General features: G+C 37.4%; 2 protein-coding genes across 3 annotated transcripts in view; one reads left to right on the forward strand and one right to left on the reverse strand.

Moving 5' to 3' along the window:
• Positions 1-20,047, reverse strand: part of fyco1a (FYVE and coiled-coil domain autophagy adaptor 1a) — a 600,194-nt gene that overhangs the window by 423,436 nt on the left and 156,711 nt on the right. The window lies entirely within an intron of this gene.
• Positions 13,102-15,465, forward strand: LOC114653629 (C-X-C chemokine receptor type 2-like). The gene is made up of 2 exons (XM_028804047.2): positions 13,102-13,209; positions 13,720-15,465. Exon 2 carries the CDS (start codon positions 13,740-13,742, stop codon positions 14,664-14,666), a length of 927 nt encoding a protein of 308 aa, XP_028659880.1. The 5' UTR covers positions 13,102-13,209; positions 13,720-13,739; the 3' UTR covers positions 14,667-15,465.

Genomic DNA, 20,047 nt, shown 5'->3' on the forward strand with positions numbered 1-20,047 from the left:
CAGCATATGGTCTGACAACGGGTCCAAGGATTTCATCCTGATATCCATTGGCAGTCAAGGTGCCGTTGTCTAGCCTGTAGAGGTCTATGCATTCCTCCATGAATATGCCTCCCCAGGTCGTCACTGACCCACCACCAAACTGGTCATGCTGAACGATGTTACAGGCAGCATAACGTTCTCCACAGCTTCTCCAGACCCTTTCATGACTGTCACATGTGTTCAAGGTGAACCTGTTCTCATCTGTGAAAAGCACAGGGCACCAGTGTTGGACCTACCAATTCTGGTATTCTATGGCAAATGCCAATCGAGCTCCACGGTGCTGGGCAGTGAGCACAGGGCCCACTAGAGGACATCGGGCCCTCAAGCAACCCTCATGAAGTCTGTTTCTGATTGTTTGGTCAAAGACATTCACACCAGTGGCTTGCTGGAGGTCATTTTGTAGGGCTCTGGCAGTGCTCATCCTGTTCCTCCTTGCCCAAAGGAGCAGATACCGGTCCTACTGATAGGTTAAGGACCTTCTATGGCCCTGTCCAGCTCTCCTAGAGTAACTGCCTGTCTTCTGGAATCTCCTCCATGCCCTTGAGACTGTGCTTGGAGACACAGCAAACCTTCTGGCAATGGCATGTATTGATGTGCCATCCTGGAGAAGTTGGACTACCTGTGCAAACTCTATAAGGTCCAGGTATTGTCTCATGCTACCAGCAGTGACACTGACCGTAGTCAAATGCAAAACTAGTGAAAAACAGTCTGAAAAGATGAAGAGGGAAAAATGTCAGTGGCCTCGACCTGTTAAACCATTCCTGTTTTGGGGGTCATCTCATTGTTACCCCTCTAGTACACCTGTTGTTAATTTCATTAATACCAAAGCAGCTGAAACTGATTAACAGTCCCCTCTGGTACTTAATTGACCAGATCAATATCAAAGAAGTTTCACTGACTTGATGCTATATTCTGATTAAAAAATGTTCCTTTCATTTCTTTGAGCAGTCCTTTTAAATAATTTTAAAATAACAAGACCAAGATCCAATACACCAGAACAAAAAATAATTTCTGTAAATACACCATCATGCCTTTGCAGAATTTTAGATAAAATTATCATTTTCTATAATCACTAGGGGCGTGAGATCAGCTATCTGTATACAGCCCTTCATCAACACATCTCTCACATTTGTGGCTGCAAAATTCTGAGAATATTTCCCCTGATCTGTTAATTTGCCTCAATTTGTCATAAAACAAACTTTAACTTGAACAACATATATATTTCCTGCCTAAAACTGACACTGTTACCACTACATTATTAATGCTGACTTGGTTTTACTGTTCATTAACTCTTTCTTGTCAATCCACTCTTATGTTCATTAACTCTTTCACTCTACCTTCTTTTGACTTATATTAATTTGTTTACTTTGTAATGTACCTTGGGACAGCTTCTTGCTATGAAATTGCTTTATAAAAGAAAACTTGGCTAAAAAAATGTCCTATCAACTGCAGCCTGCATTTGTGCTATTCTGACCCAAAATAAGTGCCACAAAAGTCAAAAGGAATAAAAATGGTGATTTATTCAGAGAAGGTACACAAAGAAGCAATGATCCAAAGAAAAACACTAAAGCTAAATACGGCAGATATGACTTTGATGACTTGTATTGCCCTGTGGAAACTTTATGGTATTCTGTCAGTCTCCAACACCTTTTTCTTACTTTGGTACCTTTAAATCTGTATAACTATTTTCAGGTCATCATTTATATAGTAAGACATACAATCCCTGGTAGTTCCCTGTAAGCTACACTACTATGTGGAAAAGCGTTTCAGTCACCTACACAAATTCCTGTTTTAAAGTAGGTACTGTTGAGCTCATGCCTTGCTAAGTGCCATTTGTCAGTGTTATGGCATTGTTAGGGTTGTTGACCTGGTTCAAGTTTATTTCGTATTTGTTTAGTCTTTCTGTTGTTGTTTAAATGGAATTTATCGTATTGTGTTATTAGTTATATTTTTGGTTTTGTTCTGTGTTATATTTGATATTGTGTTTATTAATTATTGTGTAATATTTTGTTATATTTATATTGTATATATTAAATTCGTTTATTACTTTCAACTGCCTTGTCTCCTGTGTACAGAGCCTAAACAGGCATGGCCACCCAATTATGGAGCTGAAATGCTTCCCCAACAGTGGTCTCAGCAACTTCAGCATTGATAGTTTGTGACTCCTGATTTTAATTTATGATTCTTATTTGGATTTCCTGGTTTTGCCCTCTGCTTTGATTAAAAAGTACTGATATTTGTTTTCTTACTTACTGGTACTGTTTGGTTTAAGCTTGCCTTTGCCTTGCTCTTTTCCTGGATTTCCTTTTTTAATTCTTTACAATAAATGTTTTAAGATATTCAAGGAACTTTCTTTGTCCTGTTGGCCACAGGTTTTTCTGGTTTTCCACTCTCTTCTTTTGGTATCTGTTGACATTTTTTGATTTTTAAAAGCCTCTCATTTTAGACCTGTGTAAGTCTGAAAGCTTGCCTTTCAAGTTTGGCCTACTCAGCCTGTGGCAGAGATCTTTCAAATGGGCTCAGGCCAGAAATAAGGGCTGGTTTGGTCTTTTGTGTTTGTGCTTCTTTGTGGAAGGATTTCTTAACAGTCTGCATCGATAACAAGCTTCCTACTTTATTTGAGTGGACTACAGTATAATCTACTTGGCAGATAAAATGTTGGCATGCAGAATAGGTCTCCTGGTTTTCTTAAAAAAGAAATCAAGATGCTTTTTTGACAATTTGGTAAAATCCTTAAACACATTTGCTTATATAAAAAATTAAAGACATCACAAATATGTAACAAACACAGAACCCTCTTAATTTACATTGTTAAGACCATTATTTTGCTCTTATTTTTATTATTTGCATTTCTAATACCACTTAGTGGCTATTTTGAGTCGCAACCATATCAACATTTTCAAAACGTTTACAGGATATGTGCATTGTTTTCACATGAATGATTTAAGCCTTTCATTTCCCTTGATATATTTAATCTAAAATAACATTTTACAAGCATTTCCTGGCTACTGCTTTGGCTGACCCATTCAGATCAAATATCATTGTACAAACTTGTTCTTGGCTATTTTTAAAATTGCACTTTTACTTTCTATAGATTAGATGCCACATGTAAAAAATCACTGTTATACTTAAACAGATTCTCATTCTGAGTGCTATAGAAAATAATATTATTTCAAGTTAGTTTTTCAGACTTGTACAACAGGCAACTACTACACTCATTTAAATACTAGAAGCAATTCAGTTAAATTTACTTCATATATTGGTCTTCACCCAGACAACTTTGAGAACTTAAAATTTTTAATTAATAAGACAAAAAAGACAAAGTACAGTAACATGGAAATATAAACCTACATATTTAATTAAAACTACAGTAATAAATTAATAAAAAGTGGCAGTCATCTTCAGAACCTGTGTAATTTCATTTGGAGCTATAGCCTGTCTAGGCAGAATCAGGCACAAGGCAGAAACCTATCCTGGACAAGTTTTAGTGAATGAAAAGACAGATGAATATTTCAGATAAACATAAAAACAATTACTACTATCTTTCACTGTTGTAAAACAGGTATTATACAACATGAGGTGATGTTGTTTTCATTTAATAATGTGGAAAATTGCAGTATAATTGCATCCAATCTGTGCAAAATGTCCCTTGCCAATCGTCTTGTTTTTGACTACTTTTTCCTGTATCATTAAGCTTTTTTGTTTTCCTCTTCACAAGTTCAAATGCTTTCTTTCCAAACTTTATTTACAAACAAATCCTTTCTTCTCCCTTTAATAGTTATGTTGTGCTTTAAATCACTTTGGACATAAAAACAAAATACTACTGGATGATTTTAAAGGTGTGATTCTTGCTTATGACCAATAACATAATACTGACTTTTTAGTGGTCATCACACATTCTTGCTAAGGCTGTGTGGTAGGCTAAAATCAGTCTACTGATGGTACAATAAACATTAGATAAAAACATATAAACATTAATTACAATTAATGTAAGTTTAAAAGCAATGTTTATTATTCTGAGCCATTAACATCTGCTGCTTAATAAATTTTGTAGCTGTCTTAATCACTCTTTTGAGAATCTATAATGACCATAATGTTTCCTCATACATACAACTTACCTCAACACACATTATGAATTATCTGGTATTTCCCAATAGCTAATTTTTCTTTTGCAGCATCAAATAATATGTTTCTATAATGATAATGATGGGGACTGCTAAATATATTAATTGCTTTTCTGTTGGTGAACAGAGAGGACAGTTTTGTTCCCTTCTCTATCCACAGTAACGTCATACTGACATCCATTGGAAGCATGTTCCTGTGAGATGGTGACCTAGGCAAGGAAAGTAATAATCAGCCTGGAACAAGTGGAATTGAAAACCTTGCAGGTCCAAACAGGCTCAGAAATAAAAGACAAATGCAGGTCCAAACATACACTGTCACACATGTGCGAATAGGAGAACATTATATGGACCAAGCAAAGGCCAGGGGGTGGTGGGGTGCACTAAACCTTCTCCTGTTATCTCTGCAGCACAGCCACAGGAAAACCTGTCTGATTCAGAGCGGATGACGTCACTTCCAGTTCCGGCGCCCAGAACAATGTCACGTCCGGTTCTGGCGCCCAGAATAATATCACTTCCAGCACACAATCTGACATCAGAAGAACCATCACTTCTGGTTCCCTTACGTCACGTCCTGTCTGATCCCTTAAAGCCGCCATCTTTGCAAAACCCCGGCAGTTCTGTTTTGGACTCTGTACTTAGAACATCTCTGTACTATTTAAAAGCCTTTTGCAGCCCGGAATAATACATGGGTAGCTTCCCCAAACCTTTATAAGTGTATTGAGTCTATTCATTTTTACAACACATGCAGAGCATGTTACAGATTATGACAGCAGTGGAATTCGAAAGGCTCCAAACAAACCTTGGCGCAATACACATGCAGAACAAGTTAAAAAATATGACAGTACTACAATTCAAAGGAGTCAAACAACAAAGAGTACAGATTGCATTCGTGCAAACAAACAGAAATTATTACTAGGTGAAATAACAGGGGTCAGAAATAACAGGCACGTCCAAACATACACATGCAGAGCAGGTTACAGATTATAACAGCAGTAGAATTCGAAAGGCTCAAAAAATAACCTTTGTGTGATACACACACAGAGCAGGTTAAAAAATACGACAGTACTACAATTCGAAGGTGTCAAACAACAGAGAGTACAGATCGCATTCGCGCAAACAAACGGAAATTATTACCCTAAGTTCTTGTCAATAAGCCGCGGCTTATCTAAGGAAAAAAGTTGTGAAAATGAAAAAATAGAATATCGGCTTATACATAAGTCCGGCTTATACATCCATCGCGGGGGTTGCGTTCCAGAGCCACCCGCGAAATAAGAATATCCGCGAAGTAGAAACCATATGTTTATATGGTTATTTTTATATTGTCATGCTTGGGTCACAGATTTGCGCAGAAACACAGGAGGTTGTAGAGAGACAGGAACGTTATTCAAACACTGCAAACAAACATTTGTCTCTTTTTCAAAAGTTTAAACTGTGCTCCATGACAAGACAGAGATGACAGTTCAGTCTCACAATTAAAAGAATGCAAACATATCTTCCTCTTCAAAGGAGTGAAGCAAACAAATCAATATGTCTGTTTGGCTTTTAAGTATGCGAAGCACCGCGGCACAAAGCTGTTGAAGGTGGCAGCTCACACCCCCTCCGTCAGGAGCAGACAAAGAGAGAGAGAGGGAGAGTTTGTTTTTCAGTCAAAAATCAATACGTGCCCTTCGAGCTTTTAAGTATGCGAAGCACTGTGCAGCATGTCTTTTCAGGAATCAGCTTTACAAAAGATAGCAACGTGAAGATAATCTTTCAGCATTTTTAGACGAGCGTCCGTATCGTCTAGGTGTGCAAACAGCCCCCCTGCTCAATCCCCATACGTCAGGATCACAGATAGTCAGCGCAAGACAGACAGAAAAGTAAGCAATCTAGCTTCTCAGCCATCTGCCAATAGCGTCCCTTGTATGAAATCAACTGGGCAAACCAACTGAGGAAGCATGTACCAGAAATTAAAAGACCCATTGTCCGCAGAAATCCGCGATATATATTTAAATATGCTTACATATAAAATCACAATTTAAATGACTGCTACGCGCTCGTGTTGACTCGGCGACGCCCAGAGCAGAAAGAACGCGCTCCGGCCGCTCCAACCGCGCCATGCGGGGAGTGAGAGAGACGGCAATATCTCACACTCTCTCCCCCCTTAAAGAAATTAAATGGGCGCGAGTGAGACCACTGACCTCCCTCCCTTCTATTAGTTATAGGTTATAGTACGTTCGGCTTATCCATGAGTCCGGCTTATCTATGATACGATTTTATTTTAAAAATTCGTATGATTTTTGGTCTCCGGCTAATACATGAGTCCGGCTTATAGACAAGAACTTAGGGTACTAGGTGAAATAACGGAACAGCAAAAAGAGATTGAATATATTGACATAGGTGATATGTCGGCAGTATGTAGATATTGTAACGCTGTACAGTTTACGTCGGAGACTTGTAGATCATCTAATTCGTGTTGCCATCAGGGAAAAGTACCATATGCTATGAGAATCTGTGTTACCGCAACAATTACTGCTACGATAAGTTTAATTTTGAAAAAACCACAATTTGGTCAGGTGTATATTTATGATCACGGAGAAGCGATGCAACATAGAATCAAAAGAGTTATAAGATCCGATGTAATAGAAATTGTACAGCCAATAATGGATACAAATCCATACGTCCAAAAGTATCGCACTTTACACAAAAGTTATCAACAAAACAAGGACAAAGAAATTATCCTGGATGTCTATATGAATCCGAAAGATCACAGTCGCATTTATAATAAACCCACATGTGAGGAATTGCCACATGCCGACCCTGTACTCTTTCCTTTGCTGTTCCCAGATGGCCAAACAGGATGGTCATACAATATGAAACAGCCACACAATATTTCGGGTAAAAGTCGCACCTAATCATCTCTTCTTTATTAAATCGAATCAAGCTAAACTTAGAACGAAACATATGCATGGTCTCATTGATCACATTCACAATTCAAATATTAATAGGTCGGACAAATTCAAAATAGGTAAAGCAGTAATATTACCATCATCATATCAAGGTAGTCCAAGAGCATTGCAACACTATATCATGATGCAACCACAACTATCGGTCGGCCAGATTTCTTTATTACAATGATGTGCAATCCACAATGGCCAGAAATCCATAGCTTCTTGAGAACAATGCCACCGGCTACATCGGCTCTGGATATTCCCACTTTCATAAGTAGATTTGTTTTATCAGAAAGTCTTATTTTTATTGAATGAACTTGAAATGGGAATATGCCATTCGTAATAAAACGTTTACAGTTTCCCATGAGAATAGCTTTTGCAATGACAATTAACAAATCACAAGGATAAACATTTGAAAAACGATATTCACTCATGGCCAGTTATACGTTGTATTATCATGCGGTAAGACCAAACAAGGAATCAAAATTCAATGTGATTTTGAAGAACAGTTCATTCCAAATATTGTTTGAAATTCTAAAATAAAAAGTGAACATAATACATATGTAACAATTCCCATGAAAAAAAACCAGTTTAAATTGTATTTCCACAGGACCAAACTCGGGGGTTGGTGAGCGAAGGGAGCATGGGACGGAGTCCCCTAGTTTCCTATAAAACAATCTCTTCTTTATAATAATGTAGCCCTCATTTTCTATATGTTGCAATGTAGTGGCTATTATGTAAAATTATGTAAAACATCAATCTATACATACATTTAGTGAATCTCCTTTATCTAAATTTGCAGGAAGTTGGAGCCTGATCTGACCTGGGCACAAGGCAGAACCAATACGGGCTGATCATTAGATTACCTTTAGGGCACAATTAGGCATGCAAGAATATTAACACAAAAGACAATTTAGAGTCAGGCATCAAATCAACCTAACATGCTCGCAAGAACAACATGCCTGAGATCTGAACCCAATTCAAAACGGCTGCCCAAAATGCTTAGATGCAGCAACTCACTACAACATCACGTCCTCCCTTAGGGTGGAGGTACATGAGGTGAAACACTTGTTCCAGGCTGTCAATCCTAGGAAGGCAGCAGGTCCCGGCAGTGTCCCTGGACGTGTGTTGAGGAGCTGTGCAGAGCAGCTGGCTGGGGTCTTTACAAAGTTCTTTAAAACCTGTCACTGTCCCAGGCCTCAGTTCCTCCCTGTCTGAAATCCTCCATCTTACACCCTTTACCAAAAAAATCACCCATAACCTGCCTGAATGACTATCGGCCAGTAGCGCTCACCCCGGTGTTGATGAAGTGTTTTGAGAGACTGGTCCGGAGTCAAATCATTTCTGCTTTTAACACCATCCTCCCTCACAGATTGGTGTGCAAGCTGCTAGCCCTGGGACTCCCATATTCCACCTGTATATGGATTAAAGACTTCCTGACAGACCGCACACAAAGGGTTAGGGTGGGCCCTCACATCTCCATTGCCATCAGCACCAGCTCTCCTCAGGGCTGTGTGCTGAACCCCCTGTTCTTCATGCAGTACACACATGACTGCGCCCCTGCCCACCACAGCAACACCATCATTAAATTTGCAGACAACACCACTGTGGTGGGGCACATCTCTGGGGAGGATGAATCCGCCTACAGGGACGAAGTGGAGCGGCTGACAGCATGGTGCACTGACAACAACCTGCTCCTGAACACAATTAAGACCAAGGAGCTTGTTGTGGACTTCGTGAAAAAGAAAACGTACATCAAACCACTCTACATCGGAGGGGACTGTGTGGAGAGGGTTTCAGACTTCCGCTTCCTTGGAGTCCACATCATGTAAGACCTGTCCTGGGGTGTGAACACAGCTGAGCTGGCGAAGAAGGCTTAGCAGAGACTTTATTTCCTGAGAGTCCTCAGGAAAAATAACATCCACCAAAAACTGCTGGTTTCCTTCTATTGCTGCTCTATTGAGAGTATCCTGTGCTACTGCCTCTGCGTGTGGTTTTCCAGCAGCACAACAGCGCAGAGGAAAACACTTCAGTGGATCGTAAACACTGCCCAGCAGATCATCGGCTGCTCTTTACCCTCTCTGGATGAACTGCACAGCTCTCGCTGCCTCAGGAAAGCAGACAATATCTTAAAAGATTCCTCACACCCCGCTCATGACATGTTCCAACAGTTGCCATCAGGCAAAAGATATAGGAGCATCAAAACAAAGACTAATAGACTGAATAACAGTTTCTACCCTGTTGCTATTAGGGCACTGAATGCCACCTAATCACCTCCAATGCAGCAGTGCAATAGATGACATCTTGTGCAATAGTGTTCATGTGCAATTAAGGTCTTATGTTGAATGTTTGTGTTCTACCTTATTTCTTCTTATCCTTTTTAATTATATTTATTTATATTTTGACACCGCAGGGACTGCACCTAATTACGTTGTATTTGTTACAATGACAATAAAGATATTCTGATAAAAGCCAGAATAAAGACAAAAAAATTTTTAAAAAGGCAAAGGGGATTTTTTAAACAAATTTTAACGACTAATTTATCAAATTCTTTATCGAACTGAACACACTGTATATGCAATTTGCTTGAATAAACTATATCCATCCATCCATCCATTATCCAACCCACTATATCCTAACTACAGGGTAACGGGGTTCTGCTGGAGCTAATCCCAGCCAACACAGGGCGCAAGGGAGGAAACAAACCCCGGGCAGGGCACCAGCCCACTGCAGGACACACACACACAAACACACACACCCCCACACACACACTAGGAACAATTTAGAACCGCCAATGCACCTAACCTGCATGTCTTTGGACTGTGGGAGGAAACCCACACAGACACGGGGAGAACATGCAAACTCCATGCAGGGAGGACCCGGAAAACTAACCCAAGTCTCCTTAATGCGAGGAAGAAGCACTACTCACTGCGCCACCGTACCACCTGATTAAACTATATACCAGAAAAAAATCTACTTTATTTGTATATATTTGATGTAGCATTTGTATTTCTTTTAAAATTAGTGTGTAACAGCACAAAAGAAAAACATCATGAATGTAAGATTTACAGATGAGTTTCTTAATCGGAGTCCTACTAAGGTGTAAAGCAGCTAAATTATATTTAGCACTAAACTTGAAGAATTTAATGGATCAACACTGTTCAAATGTTTGAGCAGGTGACAATAGCTTGGTCCAATGTTAATGAGTTTTGGTGTATGCTTCTATATGCCAAGTGTTGGGTTGGACCCTGGTTCAGGTTTCATTCTGGCCTTGGACCATTTAGGATGTTGTACTAAAGTACATTCCTTAGCTCACCAATCCCATTCAGTATTTTCTTTTAATTTAGAAAGATCTCCATCAAACTACTTGGTAATTTATTCCACATGTCTATGGATCTCTGTATGAAGGGAAAATTATAACATTTGTGAGAATTCTATCCCTAACAAGTTTCCATTTACATCCCCATGCTTGTTTCGAAAGTCTTAATTTAAATGAAAACCAAGGATTAACTGTACTAATTGCTTTCATAATTTTAAAAAATTCAAATGCTTCACCCCTTAACTTCCATTTGTGTAAACTGAAAAACTTTTTCAATGTCTCTTGATAACTCACACCTCACAGCACTGGGATCAACCTAGTCATTTAATCTTTCCTGTAATATGAAGACCATAATAATACTGATATTCAAAAAAGACTACAGAAAACATAGCACCTCAAAAATCAATGTAGTTTTTAGGAATCTGGATTCTGCATTGACTGGACAATAGGACAATGTCAAAATGGAGGAAAAATGACACCAAAATTTCAAAATGGAGGAGTGAGACAGAGGTTTCCTTAGTCCCTATTACTTTCTTGATTTGATCATAGGTAATGTTGGTTCAGGCCAAATATGATTTAAAAGATATAAAAGTAGAGCATAATGCACATGGATAAACCCTCTCCTGATCAGGATGTTGTTGCAAGTACAACAGAAGGTTCATAAAACTTCATGGACAGAATTGACCAGAGTCACTAATGAAGGAGATCTGAAAATAAAATGGTTAAATTTAAACATTTCAAATACCTGGGTAGTTACCAAAGACAAAACATGTACATAAGACTCTGTCAAACACAGCCTTAAACTGAAAGGAAGAACTACTGACTTCCACAAAAAATATACACAAATTAATCATAAAAATAATATTAGGGAATATGTCATTGTAGGACTAACAGACAAGGACAGTGTGAAAATCTGGGAAGAATTATTATAACTTTGAGTTGGCAATGTAGCATAAAGCATCGAGTCAAACACATATCAAAAGAAAAATCTAGTGTCCAACAAAGTTCATTTTAAAACTTTAGTGAAAGAACAACATAAAAAAATTCAGGAAAAATGTTACACAAATAAAAAATAAGGCTTCTTCTCTATTGTGTTACAATTTTAGTTTATGTTAAGATTACAGTTTTGGCTACATATTGAAACTGTTCGCTACAATGCCTTGTCAACTGCAAAGCAGAACAAAGACAAATTAAGCAAAATATTTCACAAGAATAAAGAAAAATATTAACAAGAAAGCTAGCTAGACCATTCTATTTACATATTATTTTGTAATTTACTAAGAATGAAACTTAAAACTATAAATGTTGTTGTCAGTCAGTCATTTTCTAATCCACTTAATCTCAGGGGTTACAACAGTCTATCCCAGAACATCACAGGGCGAAGACACACAGCCACACTCCAACCACACCCTAGGGCCAATTTAGTGTCGCCAATCCATAAAGTATCTATCTATCTATCTATCTATCTATCTATCTATCTATCTATCTATCTATCTATCTATCTATCTATCTATCTATCTATCTATCTATCTATCTATCTATCTATCTATCTATCTATCTATCTATCTAACCTGCATGTCTTTGGAAAGAAACCGCAGCCACCATGCAGACACAGGGAGAACATGCTAATTCCACATAGGGAGGGCCCTGGATGCAAACCCTGGTCTTCTTACTGTGAGGCAGCAGTGCTACTGCTGAGCCATTGTGCCACCCTAAATGTGGTTGTGTACAAAACAGTATGAGCTGGAGAGACAAATGAAATATAAATGAAGAAGCAATATAAGCTGTGGATGAAGACCAAGGCCGTTTAACAATAATTTGCATTATTACATTAAAAAATGATTTCCTAAATGAGTATAGTGGCATCAAAAGACCAATAAAATAGGAAGTAAAAGAAGAGGCTTAGCAAGTAACACTTTGAAAAAGCAAAAAAAAAAAAAAAAGCATTCATAAAGTCAAAGCAAAGCAAGATCCCTGGAACCTGCTGTGATAAAGACAATCAAGAGACAATCAAATACAGTATGTTGTAAAAATAATGCAAAATAACTGAAAACAATCTTGCTAATATTATGCATTGAATTCACAGCAGCAACTGTAATGCAATGTGTGTTAGAATATTTTTACTAATATACTGTATTTGAATGACCAATCTAAGTTTTACTTTCAAGTCAATCTATTGCCAATTACTGAATTAGAAATGGTTCCATTAGAAGCATGATGATCTCCTCTCTAGATTTAGAAGATGGAAAAATCTAACCAGGAAGTAAACCACAGAAGTAAAAATTAGGATATGATTGTTTTTGAAAACAGTACTCAGTAGACCTATTCTTCTTAGTTCAGCAGTAACTTCTGAAACAGAAAATAATACATTCCCATTATAAATGACAAACAATCAGTATTTAAACTTCAAAAAACATAAAATGGATAACTCATCACTTTGAAAATAATTACAAAAATGAACTCAGCATTTTACAAATAGTAAACCACTTACTAAATTTGGTACACCATAAAAACTCTCAGAACAAACAGACTGAGGCATATGACAATATACTAAAAGGGCCTACTCATCTAGTCACATGTATATAAACTCTAAAGTTTCAAGAAATTCCCATATAGTCATTTCCTGAGTGATATGCAAGAAAGTCTTTATAAGAAATATGACTATCATTTTGAAAATCAGGGTGTGTCTAAGAATTTTGTGGCATTCACTGACTGCTTTATAAGTTGTTAAGAATTTAACATAGTGGCACAACAGAGCAGTTAACTTGAAACACTCTGCAATACTACAATACGTATTGTAAGTAATTATGTCTTCCGTTTCTTGATTTCAGTTTCAGTTTGTCTTACTTTTCTTATTCTGAAGTGGTAGAACTTCGGAATGATTTTAAATAAAAATATAGTAAATTTGGTATTATGCTAAATAATACTATTTTTATTATTATTTTGCATCATGGCTGATTTAAAATCTATTGTCTACATGTATTTCATGTACGCATGTTTACATGAAAATGTTCAATAAAACATTAAATTTATTGAACATATGCATAATTGACATTATGGCACAAAACTCACATTTTTTATTTGTAAAAATATAAATAAGATATTGTTTCCGTTACAAAAAGATAACTAATATAATAAAACATTTATATTGGAGGAAATAGATAATAGCTCTTTCTGCTAAATGTTTGTTTATATTAACTTTGTCTAATACTTAGTTATTCAAGAAGTTTTGTTTATATTAACTTTGTCTAATACTTAGTTATTCAAGAAGTTCATACTTACATTAACCTCACCACTGTCTCCATAGGAATCTGAAACACTGCTCCAATGAATATCACCAATTCTCCTGAAGACAATTCTAAAGAATACTGGGTTTTGCTTGTTATAATGCACTTTATCATTCTTGTTGTGGGATTTCTCGGAAATGCATTTGTTCTTGCAGTATACACATGTTCAAGGAAACCATTGTGCACGATGGATGCCTATTTAATAAACCTGTCAGTTTCTGACCTTTTATTAGCATTTACTTGCTTATTCTATTTAACTAGCCTCATTGATAAATGGATATTTGGTGAAGCTATGTGTAAAATCATTTCTTTGTTAAATGAAACAGTCTTCACATCCAGCATGTTTACTGTGGCCTGCATTGCATGTGACCAGTACTTTGCAACTGTAAAATCATCCAGCTGCCCTATAAGGAAGAATGCAGTACCAACTTACATAAAAGTCATGCTTCCAATCATCTGGCTATTATCCCTTCTGATTGGTATTCCTGATTATTTTGTTTATGAGGAAGAAACAACTAATGCTACTACTCAATGCAACATTTCTTTGGACCTACTAACTAAACAAGAGTATTACATGATATTAGTATTACAGGTAACATTTCCATTTTTTATACCATTAATTGCTATTCTTTTCTGCTATGTTGCAATTCTCTTTAAAGTGAGGAGTACATCTATTTTACAAAAAAGACGTGTCTACAAAACAGTTCTTGGTCTAATATCTGTCTTTTTGCTACTTGAGGCTCCTTATCATATTTGTATTTTTATGGAAATTATAACAATTTCTACAACCTGGGATGAAATCACCTTCCTACTTGCAGCTTTTTCCAGTTGTATACATCCTTTTCTTTATGCCTTATTGTGGAAAAAATTTAGGAAAAGGGTTATAAAAATTACTCCATCATTTGCAAAAAATGGGAAGACTCTAAAAAAAGCTGAAAAGCACAGTGATTCTTCCAAAGAAATTTAGTCAACAACAATATCTTAAATAAACCAGGAAACAAGGGACCAACAAAAAGAATCTGTTTTACCCAAGCTCACATTCACTTAGTTAGAAACAGCATGTTTTGGGACTACAGGATTACAAGTTAATCTACCTCCTCAACAATATTACTCTGTTATGACTGTAGCAGTATCCTGTAGCCTGCATGATTTAACTTAAGCAATTTACAAATTTAAGCACTTTACAGTTAATTAAAGCTGAAAATGAATACAAGATTTATAAGAGAAATTAGGGAAGGTTAAGTTTTTTAACTTGAACCTCAAATACCTGGGTGTTAATAAAGAAAAAGTAGGTTGTTTTGTGATTATTTTGATTCACGTACTGTGTGTTTTTATTGTATTGAATTTAGTAAAGCTGTTCTTATTTATTTTGTCCTTTTCACATCTTTTTTTGTTTATTAATACAACATTAAAGGTCAAATAAAAAACTATCTTTGTCTGAAAGAACTCCAAAATCTGTTTATTAGATGATCCAATTCAACAGTACTGTACAATGCATGTTAATAATTTCTTTGCCACATACAGAACCGTACCTGTCCATTGAATGTTAGTGTATAAATATACAACCTGGTGCCTTTATGTAAAGCAGAACATTTGATTATTCCAGACCTAAGAAAGTCAACTGATATGATTCATGTCTATTTTTCAACTCTTAGAACAATGGCCACATACTCCAGAGAGTTCTGGTACTTGTTCTTCCACTGTCACTTTCATGGCTTACAACTTTGACAAAATCAAGGTTTTATGCCTTTTAGGTTTTCCTTTTCTGTCAAAGTTTAAGCAGGATAAAGGGAGTAAAAGTAAAGGCTATGACTTAATAAATCTAAGCAAAAAAGTGGCATAACCATTATCAGTTTAAAGCATTCAATTACCCACCCATTTCTTATGAAAACTTTGATGATATTAAGAGCATAAACAGTTTAAAGCTGGCTGGGAGAAAAATACTGAAAGCACAGAACAAGGAAGGACTGTCTTTATTTCAGATACTAATGATAACATATGGAGTAATTACATTAAACGTACAGGGCACATATGAGCAGTGATAATGAGATATACTCAAAAAGCTCTACATGTATTGTTGTAAAGAAATAAACATACATTAAATGACAGCTCTCTGTAATATCACTAATGTCTACATTTTACTCAAAGCTAACAATTACTGTACTGCCCCAGCCTAAGAAACTGCTCACCATTTACTCTTTGCGTGAAGTTTTTTACCTCTGATCTGCTCCAAAACAGGTTCTCCCTTGGGTACTTCTGGTTTCTCCCACATATTAATGACATGCAATTAAGGCTGTTTAGCAATTCCCATGTGCCCCTGATTGAGTATGTGTGGTTTGTGCCATAATGGAGTAAGATCTGCCCTCCCTGTCCTCGCTCAGGACAATGTATTGAAGTGAGTTCTAAATTGTTGTGGATTTCTTTTAAATAAGTGGTCTGAAGTCAGTATGCAAAAGGTTATACAGTGAACCCTCGTTCATCACGGTTAATCCGTTCCAGACTCTACCGCGATAAATGAATTGTCCCGAAGTAGGATTCTTTATTATTAAATCAAATACTTTCGCAGTTAAAGTATAGAAAACCTGTTTACATTATTAGAGCCCTCTAGACATGAAATAACACCCTTTAGTCAGCATTACACTCGTATTACCCAATATATTAGACAAAATAAGAGAAAATAAGACATATTAGACGTTACAAATATCAAGCTTCATTGTAGGGATGGTATTGGCCTGGTGATGAGTGGTGCCTGGTTTCCTCCAAACGTGACGCCTCGCATTCACACCAAAGAGTTCAATCTTTGTCTCATCAGACCAGAGAATTTTCTTTCTCATGGTCTGAGAGTCCTTCAGGTGCCTTTTGGCAAACTCCAGGGGGGCTGCCATGTGCCTTTTACTAAGGAATGGCTTCCGTCTGGCCACTCAACCATACAGGCCTGATTGGTGGATTGCTGCAGAGATGGTTGTCCTTCTGGAAGGTTATCCTCTCTCCACAAAGGACCTCTGGAGCTGTGACAAAGTGACCTTCGGTTTCTTGTTCACCTCCCTGACTAAGGCCCTTCTCTCCCGATCGCTCAGTTTAGATGGCCAGCCAGCTCTAGGAAGAGTCCTGGTGGTTTCGAACTTCTTCCACTTACGGATGATGGAGGCCACTGTGCTCATTGGGACCTTCAAAGCAGCAGAAATTTTTCTGTAACCTTCCCCCGATTTGTGCCTCGAGACAATCCTGTCTTGGAGGTCTACAGACAATTCCTTTGACTTCATGCTTGGTTTGTGCTGAACTGACATGAACTGTCAACTGTGGGACTTTATATAGACAGGTGTGTGCCTTTCCAAATCATGTCCAATCAACTGAATTTACCACAGGTGGACTTCAATTAAGCTGCAGAAACATCTCAATCATGTTGTCATTATGGGGTGTTGTGTGTAGAATTCTGAGGAAAAAAATGAATTTAATCCATTTTGGAATAAAGCTGTAACATAACAAAATGTGGGAAAAGTGCTGTGAATACTTTCCAGATGCACTGTACACTGGTTTAGCATGTAATTTATGGAAACTATAGGTTACTACCATGTTTGTGGCCTTGTCTAAAACATCAGTATTGTTTTTGCATTGTATTTTATTATTTAAACAAACAGAACAGTTTTTCATAGTAATGCTGGACACTGTCTACTCTCTTTATGTGTATAATGTTTAAATTTGTATATTGTGAAAATTGTAGCCAAAGCATAAGATCTCTAATGCAGCTGCCTCATTAATCGTTCATTCTGTACCGGTAATATATTCTTGGTAAGAAAATGTGAATTCTGTGGGGATCTAAATATTATATAAGCTTGCAGTGAACTTGTAGTGGTGCTGCAATTTTTACCAATTTCCTCTCTGACAAGTGTAAAAACTAACACTGTAAATCTGTATGCTATTTTCACATAAGATAAAGACAGCAGGTCACATATCCAACATCCCATGGTTTAAATCAGACTCCCAGTCATTATCTGTGTGCAGTTTGAATGTTCTCATTATGATATAAGTGAAATTTTGGTCTGAGTATTCTGGTTTTGCTTGCGCTTCCATAAATGCTTGATGTTAGGTTTAAATTGTCCCGTTGTGAATCTGCAACAATCTTTACATATGTGGTATGTGTCAAAGTAATATCCAAAAGAATACCAGGACCCAAGATTTTCCAGCAGAACACTGCCCAGAACATCATACTGCCTTTGCCAGGTTGCCTTTCTCCCATAATGCATTCTGTTGCTATCGCTTCCCCAGATAAACAATGGGCACTCACCCAGTCATCCATATGATCTAAAAGAAATTGTGACTCATCAGGCCAGGCCAGCTTTTTCAATTGTTTTTGTGGTCCAACTCTAACAGTCACATGTCCATTTCAGGTGCTTTCTGTGGTAGACAGGGGTCAACATGGGTACTTTCAAATGAATTTTTTTCAGCACTTTCTGATACAGTAGTTCTTCTGTCAGATCTGGCCAGACGGACTAGCCTTTGCTCACCTTGCACATCAGGGAGCCTTGGGCACTTAAAATATTTTGTCATTGGTTCAACGATTGTACTTTCTTGGACCAGTTTTGGTAAGTACTAATTGCTGAATACTGGAAACACCCCCACAAGACTTGCTGTTTTGGAGATCCTCTGAGCCAGTGGTCTAGCCATCACAATTTGGCTCTTGCCAAAGTCACTCAGACCATTATCTTTGCCCATCTTAACTTGAAGAACTAATTGACAGTTCACTTTCTGAATCATATATCACACACCATGACAGGTGACACTGTAACAAGATAATCAATGTTATTCAATTCACCTCTCAGTAGTTTTAATGTTGCATTCTACCTAAACCGCTTTGGCCAACAAAGGCATTCCTTCAGGTTTCATAGTCCCTAGATAAGACTGTGAAAGAACCAGAATGATGAGAAAAGCCACTTTCACGTGTTGAAGCCTGCACCATCTTTGGCTGGGGAAGATTACTTTGTTCTTATAATAGAAATAGATATACTGTGTGTGTGTGTATATATATATATATATATATATATATATATATATATATATATATATTTACTGTATATATATATATATATATATATATATATATAGGGCGTCACGGTGGCGCAGTGGTAGCGCTGCTGCCTCGCAATTAGGTTCGCTTCCCGGGTCCTCCCTGCGTGGAGTTTGCATGTTCTCCCCGTGTCTGCGTGGGTTTCCCCTGGGTGCTCCAGTTTCCTCCCACAGTCCAAACACATGCAGGTTAGGTGCATTGGCGATTCTAAATTGTCCCCAGTGTGTGCTTGGTGTGTGTGTGCGCCCTGCAGTGGGCTGGCACCCTGCCCATGGTTTGTTTCCTACCTTGCATCCTGTGTTGTCTGGGTTAGGCTCCAGCAGACCCCTGTGACCATGTGTTAGGATATAGCGGGTTGGATAATGGATGGATATATATATATATGGAAAAACACATGAATAAAGAAAAAATGTACACTGCAAGAGAATGACATGGAAGAGACTTACGTAAGAATAAGCATAGCACTGCCACCTGCTTCAGGCTCATTGGGCTTCAGTCCCTTTACAAACATATCCATAGTTGTTTACCTCTGCCTGCGTTTTAATAATTTTCTGAAGAAAACCATTGTACAAGTCTATATTATGATATTGCACATAGCAATAAAATCAGCCTGTCCTTCATTGGCTTGAGCCCTAGCATTTTTTATTTCTTCTTTTGTTATGTAGGTCCTCGTGGGCATTTTTTTCCAAAATGGCCCAGTTTCGTCACAGTTAAAAACTTGATGGGAATAAAATCCATTGGGAGATAAGAGTCTTTCAAACTTTTCTACATAGGTTTCAGCAGCCCTTTTATCAGCACTAGATGCTTCTCCATGCCTAGATACACTAAGAATTTTAGTTCTTTTCTTAAATCTATCAAACCAACCCCTACTAGCCCTAAATTCCCTATCAGCACTCCCTGAAAGATAATCATTCGCAATATCAGCATGTATTGCCCTAACCTTTTCACAAATAATAGCCTTCGATAGGCTATCACCAGCACACTGTCATTCAGTTATCCAAAGTAACAATAATCTTTCAACTTCATCAATTGCTGGTGGTCTGTTTTTAGGGAGTACATGTGACATACTCTTAGAAACTTCAGCTTCTTTAATTTCCTCTTTGTTTTTCAAAATCATAGATATAGTAGATTTACTCATGCCATACGAAGCTATGCAAGACCAGTCACCCATATACCTCTCTCATATTTTTCAATCATTTCTTTCTTCATTTCTATTGTTATTGCTCGTTATATCTTCTTTGGTTTTGTGCTTACTTCTCTAGCTTTCTTTGGACCCATTATTA

Source organism: Erpetoichthys calabaricus, chromosome 6, assembly GCF_900747795.2.
Source record: "Erpetoichthys calabaricus chromosome 6, fErpCal1.3, whole genome shotgun sequence".
NCBI classification, from domain to species: domain Eukaryota; kingdom Metazoa; phylum Chordata; class Cladistia; order Polypteriformes; family Polypteridae; genus Erpetoichthys; species Erpetoichthys calabaricus.